This window comes from Scyliorhinus canicula, chromosome 21 (genome assembly GCF_902713615.1).
Source record: "Scyliorhinus canicula chromosome 21, sScyCan1.1, whole genome shotgun sequence".
Taxonomy (NCBI): domain Eukaryota; kingdom Metazoa; phylum Chordata; class Chondrichthyes; order Carcharhiniformes; family Scyliorhinidae; genus Scyliorhinus; species Scyliorhinus canicula.
In genome coordinates, this window is record NC_052166.1 from 58791141 (window position 1) to 58808980 (window position 17840).

The following is a 17840-nucleotide window of genomic DNA, read 5'->3' on the forward strand; positions in this document are numbered from 1 at the left end:
TTTCACACATATGCACACGCTCACACACACTCTCTCATATGCAAACACACTCTCACACACGCGTACCCACTCTCACACAAATCCACTCCCGCACACCCATACTCTCACTCTCACACACACTAGTGCACACATTTTCACACTCTCTTACACACAAGCTCTCACACACCCCTGCTCTCTCTCTCACACAAAAACACTTTCTTTCTCACTCAAACACACCCTCCCACTCACAAACACACATTTCTCTCCCTCTCTCAAAAAAACACACACACATTCTCACACACATGCTTCCACAAACATGCTCTGACACACACATTCTCACACACATGTTCTCACACACCCACTCACACACACCCTTTCTCTCGCACACACGCTCTCACAGGCCGAGAAGGCCCGGACAATACTGGGACGGGCCTGTTAATGATATGCCAACGGCGTTTATTGTATATGTGGCGTAGAATGCAAATCGAGGCTGCAGCCTGGCACCCAAGGATGATGCCATGTCCTGGTCCCTCGACAGCAGCATAGAATGCATTCATGCCGCTGGTGAGGCACCGGCCTCGGTTTTCGGCAGACTTGTGGGGTGCGATTCTCCGTTCCCCACGCGGCGTGGGAGAATCGCGGGAGGGACCCCGACAAAATTCACGCCCCCCTGGCAACCCCCGCGATTCTCCTCCCCCCCCGCTCGGAAAAATCGCCGCTCGCCGTTTTTCACGGCGACCGGCGCTTCTCCGACCCGGATGGGCCGAGCGGCCTGCCGTTTGAGACCGTTTCACGATGGCGGCAACCACACCTGGTCGCTGCCGTCGTGAAACGGGTGAGATATGCCCGTTTGGGGCTTATGCGGGGAGTACAGGGGAAAGAGCACCACGACTGTGCTCGTGAGGGGACAGGCCCGCGATCGGTGCCCACCGATCGTCGAGCCGGCGTCTCAATCGGACGCACTATTTCCCCTCCGCCGCCCCGCAAGATCAAGATCAAGCGGGGCGGCTGAGGGGAAAGACGGCCACCGCGCATGCGCGGGTTCGTGCTGTCAGCGTCGTGACGTCAGCCGCGCATGCGCGGGTTAGAGCCGGCCAACATGCGCATGCGCGGCTGACGTCATTAGGCGCGTCGGCCGCGTCATTCTCGGCGCGACGCCCCAGCGGCCGAGATTTACGGAGCGCCGCTCCTAGCCCCGCCAGGAGGGGAGAATAGGGGGCGAGGAGCGGCCTCCGAGGCCGTCGTGAAACTCGGCCGAGTTCACGACGGCCCTCTCGATTTTTCCCGGGAGCGGAGAATTCCGCCCGTGATTCTCCGCTCAATCACATTTCCCGATTCCGAAATTGGCCGGTGGAGAATCCAGCCCGATATCTTTCTCTGTTCAATTCTCTGATAAGTGCCAGGAGTTACTATTCCCTACTGTCAGAGCTCCAGCCTGTACTGCTTGTACAGTGTCGTCTCCTCTACATGTTTTTAACAAGCTCCAAGGTGTGAGACTGCCTCTGCAAACAGTTTATTGTTGCTAATGAGAAACAGTTGGCTTCCCCCAAAGGATATAACGGACGGGATCCTGAGGCTAAGTGTTGACGCCGTCGTAAATGCCGTCACGTTTCACAACGGCGTCAACAGGCCCTCAGGAGCAGCGATTCCGAGCCCCTCAGTAGGCCAGCACGGCACTGGAATGACCCACGCCGCTCCAGCTGCCGATGCCGGTGTCAAATGGGCGGCGCGGGTCTGCGCATGCGTGGTAGCTCCCTTCTCCGAGCCGGCCCTGATGCAACATGGCGTACAGGGGCCTGCGCAGAGCAAAAGGGGTCCCCAGCCCGAGAGGCCGGCCCGCCGATCGGTAGTCCCCGATTGCGGGCCAGGCCACAGCAGAAACCCCCCCGGAGTTGGACCCTCCCCCTTTCTCCCCCACCAGGCCGCCCCCGGATGGATGCACTCCGAGGTCCCGCTCGGATTTTTGTTGCAGCCACTCCGTCCATTGTGGCCGGAGAATCGCCTACGCGGCCCCCAATCGGCACCGCGCCAATGGCGCCGATTCTCCGCTCTCCGGAGAATCGGTGGACCGGTGTCGGGGCGGTGTCGTGCGATTCGCGCCCGGCCGGCGATTCTCCGGCCCGGCGTGGGCTGAGAGAATCCCGCCCAGTGTCTACAAAACAAATCGGTGACCATTTATCTTTCATTTCAGGCAATCCAAAACCACAGATCACTTGGCTAAGAGACGGTCAGGAACTGAATGACAGTGCGGATTATCGGGTTTCATCCGGTGGATCCATCCTAGAAATTATGAAGGCGACTTTGTCCCACACAGGACGGTATACTTGCCTGGCAACCAATTCCATCGGCAAGAAGTCCATAAACTACGATCTGAGTGTTCTCGGTGAGTGAGGCTGGGGTGGGACATTAAAAATCAGTATCTCTGGCTAATTACTGGGGCGAGAGCTTGGTGACGCCCTGAATTACATTGCCGTGGAGTAGCAGGATGTGAATTAGTGACTTTGAACCCGCTCCCTCCCCACCTACTCTTCAGTGATCCCGACCCCAACCACATCACATTGGGCAGCTTTTTTATTATTCACTCCTGTGTGCCTCATGGGCAACGTTTATTGCCCAGCCCTAATTGCCCACGGCTCAAAGACAAGGATAACAGAGTGGTTAGCAAGACAATTTCAGAGGGCATGTAAGTCAACCACACTGCTGTCGGCCAGACCAAGTAAGGGTGGCAGATTCCCTTCCCTGAAAGACATGAGTGAGTGAGCCACGAGGGCTTTGACAACAATGTTCATGATCATTACAGATGATCATTACTAGCTTTACATTCCATATTTATTATTTTACTGAATTTAAATACCCCCAGCTGCCGGGGTGGAACTCATCTCTCCAAAGTGTCCGTACGGGCCTCTGGATTTCTATCCAATTATATTGCCGCTATGCTACAGCCCTCCATCTCAGCCAAGCAGTGATTAGGCACAGCTCCCTGATGAGGGGTGCATGATGGGAGGGGTGTCAGAGGGCAAGCACATCTTGGTAGCCCCGCATGGGGCAGTTTCAGACCGACATTGTGATTAAGGAATGGTGCAGCGTTGGGGGCAATGGCACAGGGAAAAAAAGGGGCAAAAACAAAAGTTCTGCCAACTTCAATTGATTAAAAATGAATATGTCAATCGATGCGGAACCATAGATTGCGCAGCCGAATCCTAGGCTCCTGTCTTTTAAAAGTAGTCTGGATTTGTGATTTCCGTGTGACGCCATCGGAAGCACCATACTCTATTCCCGCTCTCCCTCCTTCTCCCAGCTAAAGTCAGGAATTCACTATCTAGGGAATTTTAGGCACTGAGACACAACCATCACCCCATGGCGTCTTCAGGCAGCTCGTTCTATTTGGAATTTTTCATGCTTAAAGGAGTAATTGTAGGAGATCTTAGCGATGGAAAATGGAATGCTTCAGCCCAGCTTCAGTGTCGACGTCTCCCAGATCATGGACTTCACAAGAGTAAAGCTCCCTGCACCATTACCCCAAGCAGAACCATATGCAGTAAAGACAGTGGACGTTCCATCTCCCCCTCTCTGAATCACAGCCAATGTAGTGCTGCATTGTACAGTGTGTGGAGTGTAGGTTGTCCACTGAAATGTGCACCTAGAAAGCTTAGTTAATCACATAATCATTCTTCCTGCTGGTTTCCAAAACTAAACGGTGAGGATCGAACCACTTTAATGAAAACTGCATGATAAAACCTTTCAATTACATTGCAAATGTTTGAACTGTTGTGGGCAAAGTAAAATACATCATTTGGTGTAAATTTCCAAAATAAAAGCCTCTGGAACTGCTTTTTAAAATTCGATTTTAGTTTTCATGTTCTCTTCCCCTTCTCCCTCTTTCTCAGTTCCCTTGTTGTCTGCGTTTTTCCCAGTTGGCAATCACTGGCTGGGCCAGTATTTATTGCCCATCCCGAGTTGCCCTTGAGAAGGTGGTGGTGAGCTGCCTTCTTGAACTGCTGCAGTGCCTGGGGTGTAGGTACACTCACCGTGCTGTTAGGGAGGGATTCCCAGGATTTTGACCCAGCGACAGTGAAGGAACGGCGATATAGTTCAAAGATGGATAGTCTGTCACTGGGAAGGAAGCTTTTTGATGGTGATGTTCCCATGTCCTTGCTGCTCTTGTCCTTCTAGGTGGTAGAGGTTCCAGTTTTGGAAGGTGCTGTCAAAGAAGCCAAGACGAGTTGCTGCATCTTGTAGATGGGACGCACTGCTGCCTCTGTGCATCGGTGGGTGGAGGGATTGAATGGTTCAGGGAGTGTATTGTGCTGCCTGATCAGGGAATGGCCTGGGAAAGGTTGGGCAATGACAAACCCATGCCGTTGTCACTCAGCAACAGGAGCAGCCTGCCGAGGGAGCATCAGAGAATTTCTACAGTGCAGAAGGCGGCCATTCAGCCCATCGAGTCTGCACCGACCCTTTGAAAGAGCACCCTACCTAGGCCCAGTAACCCCACCCAACCTTTGGACACTAAGGGGAAATTTAACAAGGCCAATCCACCTAAGCTGCAAATCTTTGGACCGTGGGAGGAAATCGGAGCACCCGGAGGAAACCCACGTAGACATGGGGAGAAAGTGCAGACTCCACACAGTCACCTGAGGTCGGAATCGAACCCAGGTCCCTGGTGCTGCGATGCAGCAGTGCTAACCACTGTGCCATTGTACTGCCACCTACTTGGAATACAGTTTACGCTTTTCCCGCTTAGCAAAGAGATTCCATGGCGCACAAGTTATGGAAAATCGCAATTCAATTGCGATCTTATACGGGTGCAGTAATACGGTGAGCAACCTCTCTAACACAGTATTGATACTCAATCCTGCTGCCGCCACTGGCTGGCAAAATAAGTTTATTTTGAAATATTTCATGACAACTTAATGTGAAGTCCAATATTACTCTCCTCCAGAACTGATTAATTTCTTCACATTGATTTCTTCACCGACAAACTGGCTGAATCCCTACTACTCTTGTTCTTTCTGCTGCTCCCGGTCCTCTTCGCGTTCTGGTTCCCATTTCTCACCGGCGGCTTTGTTCCTTCGACCATGCCCATTCCTTTTCCATTCCTGTTCATTGCACTGACTCCTGTTCTTTCCGCTGTTCCTCCTCTTTCACTAACCCCCCCCCCCCCAGCCCTCCCTGTTCCGCTTCTCCCATGTCCATTCCTCCCAGCCCAATTCCTAGCCCTCTGCCTGTCCTCATTCCTTTTCCTTTTCCTATCAGCAAGATCGGGAGTAAGTCTCGTGTTTGGGTTCTCAAATTACTCAGTGCAAGATGGGGGAAGGACTAGCTCAAGAGTTGAGGGGAGACAGAAAATCGGACATCACATGAGATGGACACTAGATATGAATGGACTGTCACTGGAGAACAATTGGTGATAATTATTTGGTGTGTTAGTCATTACGGCACAGAAGAAGGCCATTCGGCCTCTGATTGGATTGCCATGTGTGATGACTGTCAGAAATTGGTATATATATTGTATTTTATATCTGTCATAGTAACGTTATTAAAAGCCTGGATTAAGATATATATTTGTGGCAATAATGTTATTGAAAAGCCCGGGTTTAAAATTTACAGGCAGTGTGTCTACTAAAGATGCAATTACGTTGTCATAAAAGTGAGGTCGTCATTGCTTCTAACCATTTACATGTTTACAGAGAGATGGCTAATGGGATATTGTTTTGATTGCTGCAGATCCCCTGGAGCATAGATAACTTATGAGGGATTGTATTTAGTCCTGGCTAAGCAGGCGGTGGGATATTTAATGAGATACAGGTGATGCAATTAATGCGGGGCCAGGTCTGTCTGTAGTTTGCAGTTTTGCCAAATGCTGTAACGTTGAGCAGAAGGGTCTGACAAAACAGAAGGATTTTCAGGTTGTTCCTGAAAAGGATCTCTCTCTCTTTAAGGGCTGCACTGATAAACTAGTAACTTATTTTGTTAACTTTATTTATAAGTGGCATTTGAACTGTACTGGGTTTCTTAATTGGAATAAGTTCTAGTTTTTCTTTTATTTAAGAACAATTTAGCTGTCAAGTGTAAAGCTGTTTCTTTGATGTTAACATGGTTAAGTCAGTGTTTAAATTAAAGTTTGTTTTAACATAAAAGATTTCTATTGGTCAGAATCATCACTTCTGGGGTGAAGTATTCTTTCCTCACAGTTTTAGAAATTTAAAAAAATTGTTTGGGGTTCTCGTCTGGTATCAGAACAAAAGATGGGATCTGGAGATGGGATCCGGTCCGCTATCCTAACAGATGCCAGCTTTTGGTTAGAACGTTCTTTCCTCTCACAGACTAGATGTCTGTGTAGTGCCTGTGAAATATCAGAGTGCTGATCCATCACTGCCATGTGTGTATCGTTTTCCCAGTTACGCCCAGAATTCCCAGTGTCAGTGAAGATGGTACCCCGGAAGATGTCATTGTGATTGTGAATAATCCGACCTCACTGGTGTGCGAGGCTGTGGCCTACCCGAGCCCAACCATCACCTGGTTGAAGGACGGGGTCCCCTTCAAGGCTTCCAGGAATATCCACTTGTTGCCAGGTATTTCTCTGTTGTGTTTGTGTCATCCTAGCTCTTGTTCTACAACCATTCTGTATCTGTACAATTAGAGAAGTAATGGCAGCAATTTTATGAAATGGAGGCACCTTATGGGTCACGCAGATCATGAACTTGTGGACACACTCACCCCGACTATCTGTCTGGAAGGAGGATGGTAGAGAGTTTTGTTTTCTTTATTATTTCATGGCATGAGGACCTTAACGGCAAGGCCAGCATCTTTGTTTTACACTTCCCTAATGGCCCTGAAACTGAGTATATTTCTAGGCCATTTCAGAGGGCATGTAAGAGTCAACCACATTGCTATGGACCTTGAGGAACATGTAGACAATGCAACAGGTTTCATTCCCTAAAGTTACGAGGGTAGATTGGGGAATTTGGGGCAGCTCTCCTTGGAGAGGAGAAGGTTAAGAGGGGAATTGATAGAGATGTTCAAAATCATGAGGGAACTGTGCAGAGGAGATTGGGAGAAACTCGAGACCCTCCTTTCGATGGAACCAGCCTCCCAATATCCACTCTGCCAAGACCCCTGAGAAGCTCATGCCTTTCACTGCCATCATTTTCTAAACCCCAAAGTACATCGACCCAATCTCTTGTCGTAGGACAACCTGAATTCCCCCACTTTCTCTGAATGCTGAGGACAAGAATACTTTTAGCTCACTGGTGGATCTCCCATGGCATTGCTCACGCTTCCTTGCTGGATGTGATAACAGAGCACATCGGATCAGTCGATATTAGGAAATGGGGAGGTTCGGGATGAAAAAGACCCAGCCTCTGGGAATCTGCTGTGGAATATCTTTGGGTTATAGTAGTTGTATCAATCTGAGAACAGCTGCAGCACCACCTCTACAGTAAATAAGATCAACAGGAGTTTGTGTCATTTTGCTTTTAGAGGTCGTGCCGGGGAGAAAATACAAATTGTGGCTATTAATGCCATGGATGGTTATTGTTACATCTTTATTCATAAAGAAATATAGAATTCACATATACGCAGCACCTTTCACAGCCTCAGAGTCAACCAAAGTACTGTACAGTTTAGAAAAATGCAACATTGCTGCGGTCTCAAAAATTGTACAAATAACCATTTGGTACAGAATGTGAATATTGCTGAAAAGGGAGACATGCTCCCAAATCTTTTCACCTTGCACTCATTAGGACCAATGCAAGAATGCCAAATTTCAAACAACCACAACAATTTAGATTGCACGGGGAAAGGGCGCCGTTTGGTTGGCATGCCAAGTATGATTGACCATGGGGTTGCCCATGGGGAGTATAGTGTGTCGGCCGATCATAGTCAACCTGCCAACCAATCAGTGCCCTTTACTCCTGTGGTGTAAATTGTTGCGGTTGCTTGCAATTTGGCATTCTTGTGTTTGCTCTGATGAGTGCCAGATGAAAAGCTTCAGCAGCATACCTCTCTTCTCAGCAAGATTTCACACCTATACTTTGTTCTGCAATACCATCCCCTTTTCTCCTCAGGAGGCCGGGGGCTCCAGATTCTGAATGTTCAGGAGGAAGATGCCGGTCGTTATAGCTGCGTTGTGACGAATATAGCTGGGGAAGCCGTGAAGGATTACGAGCTCAAAGTCTTCAGTAAGTGCTTTTTCTGCGGTTTCGTACTAAGTGGCACTCGAATACTGTAAACATGCAAAAAAAAAGGAAACAGGGTCAAGTTATGGGTCAGCAGGTGCTGCAGGGAATGGAAACAAAAAATGATGACACAGTCCGAGGTAATTGGAAGAGGTAAACAAGCTTTACTTGGCTCATTTTACCTCGCGCTATCAAGAACACCGGAGGGCAGCACGGGTGGCGCCGTGGGTTAGCACTGCGGCCTCACGGCGCCCAGGTCCCAGGTTCGATCCTGGCTCTGGGTCGCTGTCCGTGTGGAGTTTGCACATTCTCCCCGTGTTTACGTGGGTTTCGCCCCCGCAATCCAAAAATGTACAAGCTAGGTGGATTGGCCGCGCTAAATTGCCCCTTAATTGGAAAAAATGAATTGGGTACTCTAAATTTTAATAAAATAAAATAAAAGAACACCAGACCCATTTTAAGTTATGTTTTTGTGAACTTTTTTCTTGAACTTTAATTTCAATTTTAAAATTCATAAACAATTGGATAATTCATCACTCAGTCAACAACTTTCAATCCCAGGCCCAATACTTTTTTTAACTAATAAGTATTCAAAGAACATTATTTAATGATGTAACTCCAGAGTTGCTTTTTCCTAACTCTGGAGATTAGCCTTTCATTCCTGCTGATTCCCAAGGTAATCCCAGAGAGTTTACCGCCCGACTCAGATGTGCCTTCTCGTGGGAAATCAGTGTCCCATTTGTTATATGTGAATAGAATCCAGGATGGTTGGTAAAGTCAAAACTAAGACATAGAACCTTTCTTTACTATCAGAGTTTATTGACTTTGTTCAGTCTCACAGTTGTACCCTCACACACCCATCTATCCCTTATTTATACTCTTTTGAGTACTGACTTAACAAATAAACCAATTTTTAAAGAGCCAGTTGAACCAATTGTTAGCCCTGCTCCCATTTATATGTCCTCAAAGTACTCACCTATATATCCTTAACAATATAACTAGCATACCATTAGCATACTAATTTCCTGAAAGCCAGTTCATAGAATTTACAGTGCAGAAGGAGGCCATTTGGCCCATCGAGTGTCTGTGCTGGCCACTGAAAAGAGCACCCTACTTAAGCCCATGCCCCCCCCCCCCCCCCGGTAACCCAGTGCTAACAATTGTGCCACGGTGCCGCCCCAAAGGAAGAATCCTAAGCCAGTCTTTCCACGGGTTAGATTTACCCATAGTGAACCAGTCCAGGTATAGATCCATTGGCTGCGTTCAAACTCTTCTGCCAAGAAGTGTCTCTTTGTGTTGTGATCAAGTAACAATTCAAGTGCCCTCCACCTGTACGTACCTCAGCTGGTACAATCAAAGTTACTGGTCAGGTATGCAAAAAACAAAAGTCTTCTTTTGAATCAATGCGTATTGTAACCCTGTTGATAACTCTTTAGTACTCTTTCACAACAGTCCCTCCACTGATAGCAAAGGATGATCAGACGGCAGGAGGTTTTCGTACCACCCAGGTGAAGATCAAGGTGAACACCACATTGACATTGACGTGTGAAACCTGGGCGACCCCAGCTCCTGCTCTTCGCTGGTACAAGGATGGCCAGGTAACAGAAATGAGTGGCCAGAACTGGAAAAACCACATCCACCTTCTCCACGTTGGATTTTCTTTTTTTCTTACTGTCTTTCATCCCTGATGGGGACAACCCAAAAGGTGCATGTGAAAAAGCAGCCTGGAGTGATAAAATCCTTGTTGTTAATCAATGAGCGAGACTCACAACTGGATCCTCTCAGACCTGACCCCAAGAGAATTCTTCAGGAGCAGTGGGTTCACTGGTATAGAAATTGCGAGAATTGCGCTTGTGGAACTATCTTTGTTCTCACTCAGCGTATCTATGAGGGAAGCAACCAGAATGTGGACATTCTCTCAAGTTGCTCATGCCCAGGGTCCGATTGGGTGAGGAGTGTATAATGTGTGCATATCTGTCTGAGTCTGGGGGGGATGGAATGGATGGTGAGAGCTTTTACTGAGTTTGAAATAATTGTCACTTTCTGTGGATACTTCCTCAATCTTTGAATGATAGGAAAAATAAACAAGAACCATTTTGTCACAAGAGGAGTCCATTCAGCCCATCGAGTCCATGCCGACTCTCTGCGAGACCAATCCAGTCAGTCCCATATCCCCTGCCCCCCCCCCCCTTTCTCAGTAACCCTCGGGTTTATTTCCCTCAAGTGCCCCTCCAATTTCCTTTACAAATCGTTCATTGTCTCTGCTCCTGCCACCCTCATAGCTGACAGGTTCCAGGTCGTGACCACCCGCTTTGTAAAAATGTTCTTCCTCACATCCCTACTGCAACCCCTCCTTCCACTGCACCCCCATCCCCCACCTCCCCCTGTCATAATATACACACAAGTATATGATGGTGCATAGACAGACACTGACTGACACACTGAATAACCAATCAACGCACAGAACACAGCAGCCAATCACCAGACAGGACACGGCCACTATAAAGCCAGAGGGCACTAGTTTTCCCGCTCTCTTGGGATGCAGCCTCTGAGACAGCCAGAGCCCGTGATCAGTAACACGAACATCTACCATGTGCTGGCAGTATAGTCTGGTCAGGTTAGCCTCACGTCTCCCGTCAACTTAACAGAGTGTCAACCCACAGTGCAAGTATGTTTAACAGCTCATAGTTAAATAACATAGAGTTGTACTTCTACAAGTGTTGGTAGCCTGTCTCTCTCACTGCTATGGTAAACGCAGTCCTCACAGACCCAGCATACCCAACACATCACCCCCTTCCCCCACAAAGCATCTCATGCCCAGAACCTGAATTCGCTGGTACACCCTGTTGAGCAAGAGGTTTTATTACTGGGGCTAAGTATTGGGGAATGTTGCTTTTTTTCCAATTTCAGACACAGTCACAGCATTTAATTACTTTTACTTCAGCCAGGCCACGCACATACCCAGAAGGATAAACAGTTTGGATTAGTCTCCATATATTCCTGTTTTATTAGCGTTCCATTTTCAAGTATACAAGACCAGTTCAAACACGTATTCCTATTTTTCCCCGTTTTATTGGGTTTTTTTAACTTCTGGGGAGGAAAGCTTCCTTAATCCTGTTCCAATGGTGGGCCTCGGGCCCAAGCTCTAAAGGACGTTGCCCGCAACACTGGTTTGCGATTCCGCATCGCATAGCAGTCACCCTCCTGACCTAGCTGCCTGGGTGTGATTACGGAACTCGAGACAGTCCGCAATCACTTCCCAAGTGAACCTGACAGCGTTGGGGGGGTGGAAGGCTTTTGATCCATCAGCCTTCAGCGTTTCCTCCTCAAATAGAAATAAAAGCCCACGGATCCGACCATCTGGGATCAATCAAGATCAAGGCTTCAGAACCCATTGGACATCTGGGCTAGTCTCTGCTCCCCAGTAAATCCCAGGAGAAGCTAATGCTCTCATTCCATCTTTTACGCACATTGCCAGTTGGAGACCTCTTATTAAAAAAGTCAACCGAAGGAAGCTTCCTCCACGTGGCCTTATAACACATGTTTGAGTTGGCAATCTCTGGTCTCGCCCCATTGTGACACAGAAAATATCTTCCTCTTAACCCGTGTTGTCCAATTTAAGTTTTCCTTTATCTGCTAACATGTAAAAAGTAGAAGACAGCAAGTATACAAATGTTCCGACTTTCACAAAAGCGACAAACTGCGGATGCTGGAAGTCTGGAATAAAAACTCAGCAGGTTATGGATTATTTTTTGGAAGAGAATCCGAGTTAATATTTCAGCTGTGCTGTGCACTGTTAGAGCAGTTCTGGTAAAAGCTCATTGAGCTGAACCGTTAGCCCAGTTTTTCTTTCCACTAATATCCCCTTGACCTGTCGAGTGTTTCCGGGAACTTTCTGTTTTTATTCTTGCTCCTACGAGCAAGGGGCTGGTTTAGCTCAGTGGGCTAGACAGCTGGTTTGCAATGCAAAACAAGGCCAGCAGCGCAGGTTCAATTCCCGTACCAGCTTACCTGAACAGGCGCCGGAATGTGGCGACTAGGGGCTTTTCACAGTAACTTCATACTTGCGACAATAAGAGATAATTATTATAAGACTAAATTAATAATAATCTTTGAGCGTCACAAATGGGCTGACATTAACACTGCCTTGAAGTTACTGTGAAAAGCCCCTAGTCGCCACACTCCGGCGCCTGTTCGGATACACAGAGGGAGAAATCAGAATGTCCAATTCACCTAACAAACACGTCTTTCAGGACTTTTACCATACCTCTGACTTCAATATCTTAAAATTTGAACATCACCCCCTCTTCTCTAACACCAAATTATTCCCCATGCTCTCTTGTCGAAACTATGGCAGGTGAAAAAAATGGCTGTTTCCAGTTGTTACATATTGCTCTGGGGATTCCGTGGATGTTGCTGGAGCTGACCTGGGAAACTGTTTCCATCCCCCTGTCTCCCCATTCAGCGTAGAAATCCCAGCACACACGTACACGTACGCACCGACTGCGTGGAGCTGGGTAAATGCACCGATCTCTTGCGCCATTGGGTAGCTGCACTCAGAGAGAACCTGGGACAGAGGTTTTAGGACGTGCTGCTGTAAACCTATTCCAGCCCAGTGTGTGGGCATTGAATTGAATCCATTTCCTCGCCCTGCAGCTGCTGGCAGGAACTGAACATCTCCAGATCCGCGATGAAGGACACGTTCTCCAAATCAAACACACGAGGGTGTCAGACACAGGGCGTTACACCTGTGTGGCCACGAACCTCGCAGGGGAAGATGAGAAGGACTTTCATGTGAACATTCAAGGTCAGTAATCATTCCCGAGGTGGCAGCGAGCACGAATACTGCCCGCATTCCAGAAGGTCCCTGTGCGCTCTGCCAATTTCCTTTGCCCCCCTCCATACAGTTCCAATTTGCCTGTATCCCCACTCACAGTTCCTGATGTCTAATACGCCATCCCATATGGTTTGCATTGGGTTACAAGTGATTATGGCATCAAAGGAATTCCAAACATACCATAAATTCTGAGATCATTCCTCTGTGTCATCTGAACCCCAGGTTTGGATCCTGCTGCTTATAGTGTGTCTGCATTTCCAATCACCAAAATAATGTGTTCCCCTCTCAGCCACGTTACTCTTAGGGAAGGGGTAGAACAGAGGGCAACGGGTATCTGCAGAAATGTTCATGAACTGGCATGGCCCCTAGTTGACCCTTTAATCTACTAAACTCTTTGGGGGCATGCCACAAGCCAATAGAATGATAGGATTATAGAATGGTTACAACACAGAAGGAGGCCATTCGGCCCATTGGGTCAGTGCCAGTTCTCTGCATGACAACAGTGGCTTCACTTCCAAAAGTACTTCCTTGGCTGTAAAGGGCCCTGGGACGTCCTGAGGCTGTGCAAGGTGCTATATAAATGCTGGTTCTTTCTTGCTTCTCTGAATTGGATGAGCAGGGCTGTGTGCAAGGCTTTCATCGTGTAACAAACCTTTTTCTTCTGGCACGCACTGCAGTGCCTCCAATCTTCCAGAAGGTGTACGGTGTGAATGCTGCCTGGGAGGTGATATACCGGGAGGATGAAGCTGAGGAGATCGTGGAGCATCGGGAAGTGATTGTGAATAACACAGTCTCTCTTTACTGTGAGACTAACGCCATTCCACCACCCAATCTCTCCTGGTACAAGGACGGGGAAGTTCTCTCTGCCACAGACGATATCCTGATACTTCCAGGTAGATTCCAGGACTCCTTACTCATTTTGTTTCTGTGTAATTTGGTGGATAGCTTTCCATTTTAGATGGTGAAGGGACCTGTGTCATTTTGCCTTGGAATACCAATTTTACAACTTGGGTGTAACCATTGCCCCAAAATATTCCAGAACACTTTGCACAAGACCATAAGACGTAGGAGCAAAAGTTGGCCATTCGGCCCATCAAGTCTGCTCCGCCATTCAATGAGGTCATGCCTGATCTGATGTGATAATCCTCAACTCCATTTCGCCTTATCCCCATAACCCTTGATCCTCTTACTGATCACTATCTCAGCCATACTTAATGACCCAGCCCCTGCAGCTCTCTGCGGTAAAGAATTCCACAGTTTCACTCCCCTCGGTGAGAAGAAATTCCTCCTCATCGCGGGTCTTAAATGGGTGGCCCTTTACTCTGAGATTATGCCCTCTGGTCCTAGACTCTCCCACAAAGGGGAAACAACCTCTCAGCATCGACCCTGTAAACCCCAAAAATCCCATATATCTCAATCGGAAGGTGGCAAAGTTTCCTCAAGAAGCTATGATATGGGGTGGAGTTGGGTGAAGAGTTAGAGCATCATTCTCTCTTTGCCTGAGGCTTGTTTGAAACGGAGCTCAACTCGATGGGATAAAAATCTTCTCCTTCGACGGGCTACTTGAAAGCCAAGTGGAGTAAATTGGAAAGTTTCAGTCGGATTCCGAGTGGGAATGGGTGAACAGCACAGAGCTTTGGCACTAAAGGAAGGCTTTCCGCTTCAGTGGCCCCTGGGATTGTTGGGAAGCGGCTTACCTCCTGCGGATATAGACTATCTCCCCATAACCTTCATTTGGAGGGTCCACAAGGTTAGGTGATTGTGAGTCACACTGATACAATGATGTACACCCTTGTGAAATTCAGGTTCCAGTATCCTGTAGGGATACGAAAGCTCGTGTTTGAAACAAACCTGTTGGACTTTAACCTGTGGTGTAAGACTTCTTACTGTGCTCACCCCAGTCCAACGCCGGCATCTCCACATCTGTTGGGATAAGCACAGTGGGCTTTATTCTGTACCTAACCCTAAAGGAAGTGCTTGATACTGACAGCAGAAATAGAAGTTGGACAAACATAAGTTTCGTTGACAAAAAGTAGCATTTTTGTCTCGTTAAATTTGAAGTGTACAGTAAGTTCATCAAGCCCATGCCCAAGCTGAGTCCACCATGTCTTGTTGAAATCTAAAATGGCTCCCTGGTCACCCTACTTCTGCCCACCGACCAGCGCAACACATCCTCTGCCACACATCATCACGTGGTCCCTGCTGTGAAAGTATTTTAATGTAGATGCGATCCTGAAAGACTGTATTATCGTCACAGGGTAAAATAGACAAGTTCTTAGGCAGCGGAGCGGCAGGCGGGGGACGTGACTAACTGGAGCACTGTGTTTTGAGCTGTTGAAACTATTACACATTCAGTTTGCCGCTTTCTTTCGGAGGAATTAAGTACAGAACACCAGGCGACCATTGAGTCTTCAGCAGTTCGACAAGGATCTCCTGGGTTTCGCACACGCAAGACATGCTTAAACATGTGGTTTGTATATTAGCACAAGAGACAGAATCATTTCAGGAGTTTAACAGAAGGAGCTGGGAGAATAAGGGGCTCTTTAAGCCATCATTCTAGATGTATCTGTTGTAAATTCTTATTCATACTGCACGAGCTGTGGTGTTGTAAATTATTCATTTGTTGGCACTTTGCCCGCGAATCATTCTATTCCTGAGAGTGAAGCTCTCCACCTTCAGGATTGACAAGACGTGTAATGAGGATCCTGTATGAATTCCAATACACAGTTACTGTAAAATAGGATTATTATTAGCCTCGGGCTATGCAAATTCATGTTTACAGTGGATGACTCTCCTGTGGCTGCTGCCACTGAAGGGGAACCTGATATAACTGCTGAAGGAATAATGATGTTTCAAAAAGCCTGAATCAGTGTTAATGCAAGCCTACTTGTGACAATAATAAAGATTATTATTGTTGTTATTAATCATTACACCAAGGATAATTGGAACTACGAAGCATTAGAGAAAAATGTTAATGCAATAATCTATCTTCAATATTTTGTACTTGGCAAAGGTTAGCCTGCGAAACTTAAGACTCCATAAACTTGCAAAGAATAACCAAATTCCCCTTCCATACTAGCTCATTCCTCCGGTTTGTTTTGTGTCATTAATGGTAAAACCTCTCAAATAAAGTTAATCAAAATGTGAACTTTGATCCCCCCCCTTAACAGGAAGCCATATCCTGCAGATCCCCAGGGTGAGTGCTAAAGATGCTGGGAGATACACATGTCAAGCGGTCAATGAGGTTGGAGAGGATCAACTCCACTACGAGCTGGTGGTCCTGAGTGAGTAACCAACTGGCAAGGGTCAGACAGTATCCTTGCCAATCTGTGGCTGAATTGAGTGAGGAGTATTCTTTTTTGTTCAAGTATTTGAGTGAAGCCTCCAGGTTTAGGCCTGGACTGCTCTCAAGACATTAGATAACTTGGCCAGGTGGTATTATCCATTTTGTGCTCTGATCCTTTCCTACTAATTTTTCCCTCCCTCATTGGTGAAGGTTTGTGATGGAGCAGTTCTCTAATTCTTTCACGGCATGTATGCGTCACTGACAAGGTCAGCAATTGTCCATCCCCAAAAGCCATCGGGAATGTGGTGGTGGTGAGTCGCCTTCTTGAACCGCTGCAGTCCATGTGTTGCAGGTACACCCACTGTGCTGTTAGGGACGGATTCCAGAATTTTGTATATTCTGTTTCCACTTCAGATTTCCAGTGTTCACAGTTTGTTCCTTTCTGGTCACAGGTTGGGTCTGGTAACGGGCCGGGATGGACAAATGTTGTGCTGCATAATACGACAGACAGACAGGCAGGGCATAGGAGGCTGCGGATTTTAGAAAAGTCAAAAGTAATCAGATAATTCTTCGGTCTTCCTTGGTTGACTCGGTTTGTAGACTTTAGCATCTGCACCATAAAAATAAACAGAGGTCAATCTTAAATCTGAGGGCGGGATTCTCCGTTTGCGGGATTAAGTCCCCATGCCAGCGGGAAAACTGACGCGAACCACTCCGGCGTCAACAGCCACCGAAAGTGCAGAATTCTCATCACTAGGTGGACGGCAGAGGGATTGGCGCGCGCCAGCCAGCGCCAAAGGGACTGCACGAATTAGCACATGCGCCGAAGGGCCAGTGTGATCTTGCGCATGCGCAAAACCGCCAGCGTGGTTCCGCGCATGCGCAGACCGGCAGGCATATTCTGGCGCATGCGCAGGGTGTTGTCTTCTCCGTGCCGGCCATGGCGGAGCCCTACAGGGGCCGGCGCGGTCGGAGTGTCTCACAGCACAGGCACGCCCGCAGATCAATGGGTCCCAATCGCGGGCCAGGCCACCGTGGGACCCGCCACCCCCGGAGTCAGATCCCACTGCGCCCCCCCCCCCCCCCCCCCCCCCCCCAGGACCACACTAGCCGACTACCTGCCAGGTCCCGCCATGTGGGACCACGTCTAACCCACGCCGGCGGGACTGGCCAGAAATGGACGGCCGCTCGGCCCAACGGGGCCCGGAGAATTGCTGGGGGGGGGGTTGCTGCCAACGACCCCCCCGACCGGCATGGGTAAACCCCACCCCCACCCGGGGGTCGGGGGGGGGGGGGGGGGTCGGAGAATCCTGCTGCTGTTTTTTCTAACCTCACAATTGGTCAGGTCTCTGTTGGATCAGTAGGTTTGTCCATGGTTGCAAAAGTTAACTTCTGTTTGGCACTTTGAGAATCAATGTCAGGGTAAAGGCTGGGTGCGATAAGTCCTGAATAATTCCTAAAGGGAGCAGGCAAAGGCGGGCGGTTCATAGAGATCATAGAATATCTACAGTGCAGGCGAAGGCCATTCAGCCCATCGAGTCTGCACCAAACTCCAAAA

General features: G+C 48.1%; 1 protein-coding gene across 1 annotated transcript in view; it reads left to right on the forward strand.

Annotated features, from left to right (window-relative positions):
- The window catches only part of LOC119955579 (hemicentin-1-like), a 291695-nt gene that overhangs the window by 117570 nt on the left and 156285 nt on the right, over positions 1-17840 (forward strand). Inside the window, 7 exon segments of the mRNA XM_038781912.1 lie at positions 2171-2362; positions 6381-6554; positions 8049-8162; positions 9612-9757; positions 12816-12966; positions 13674-13889; positions 16167-16280. Coding sequence (XP_038637840.1) covers positions 2171-2362; positions 6381-6554; positions 8049-8162; positions 9612-9757; positions 12816-12966; positions 13674-13889; positions 16167-16280 — 1107 coding nt within the window.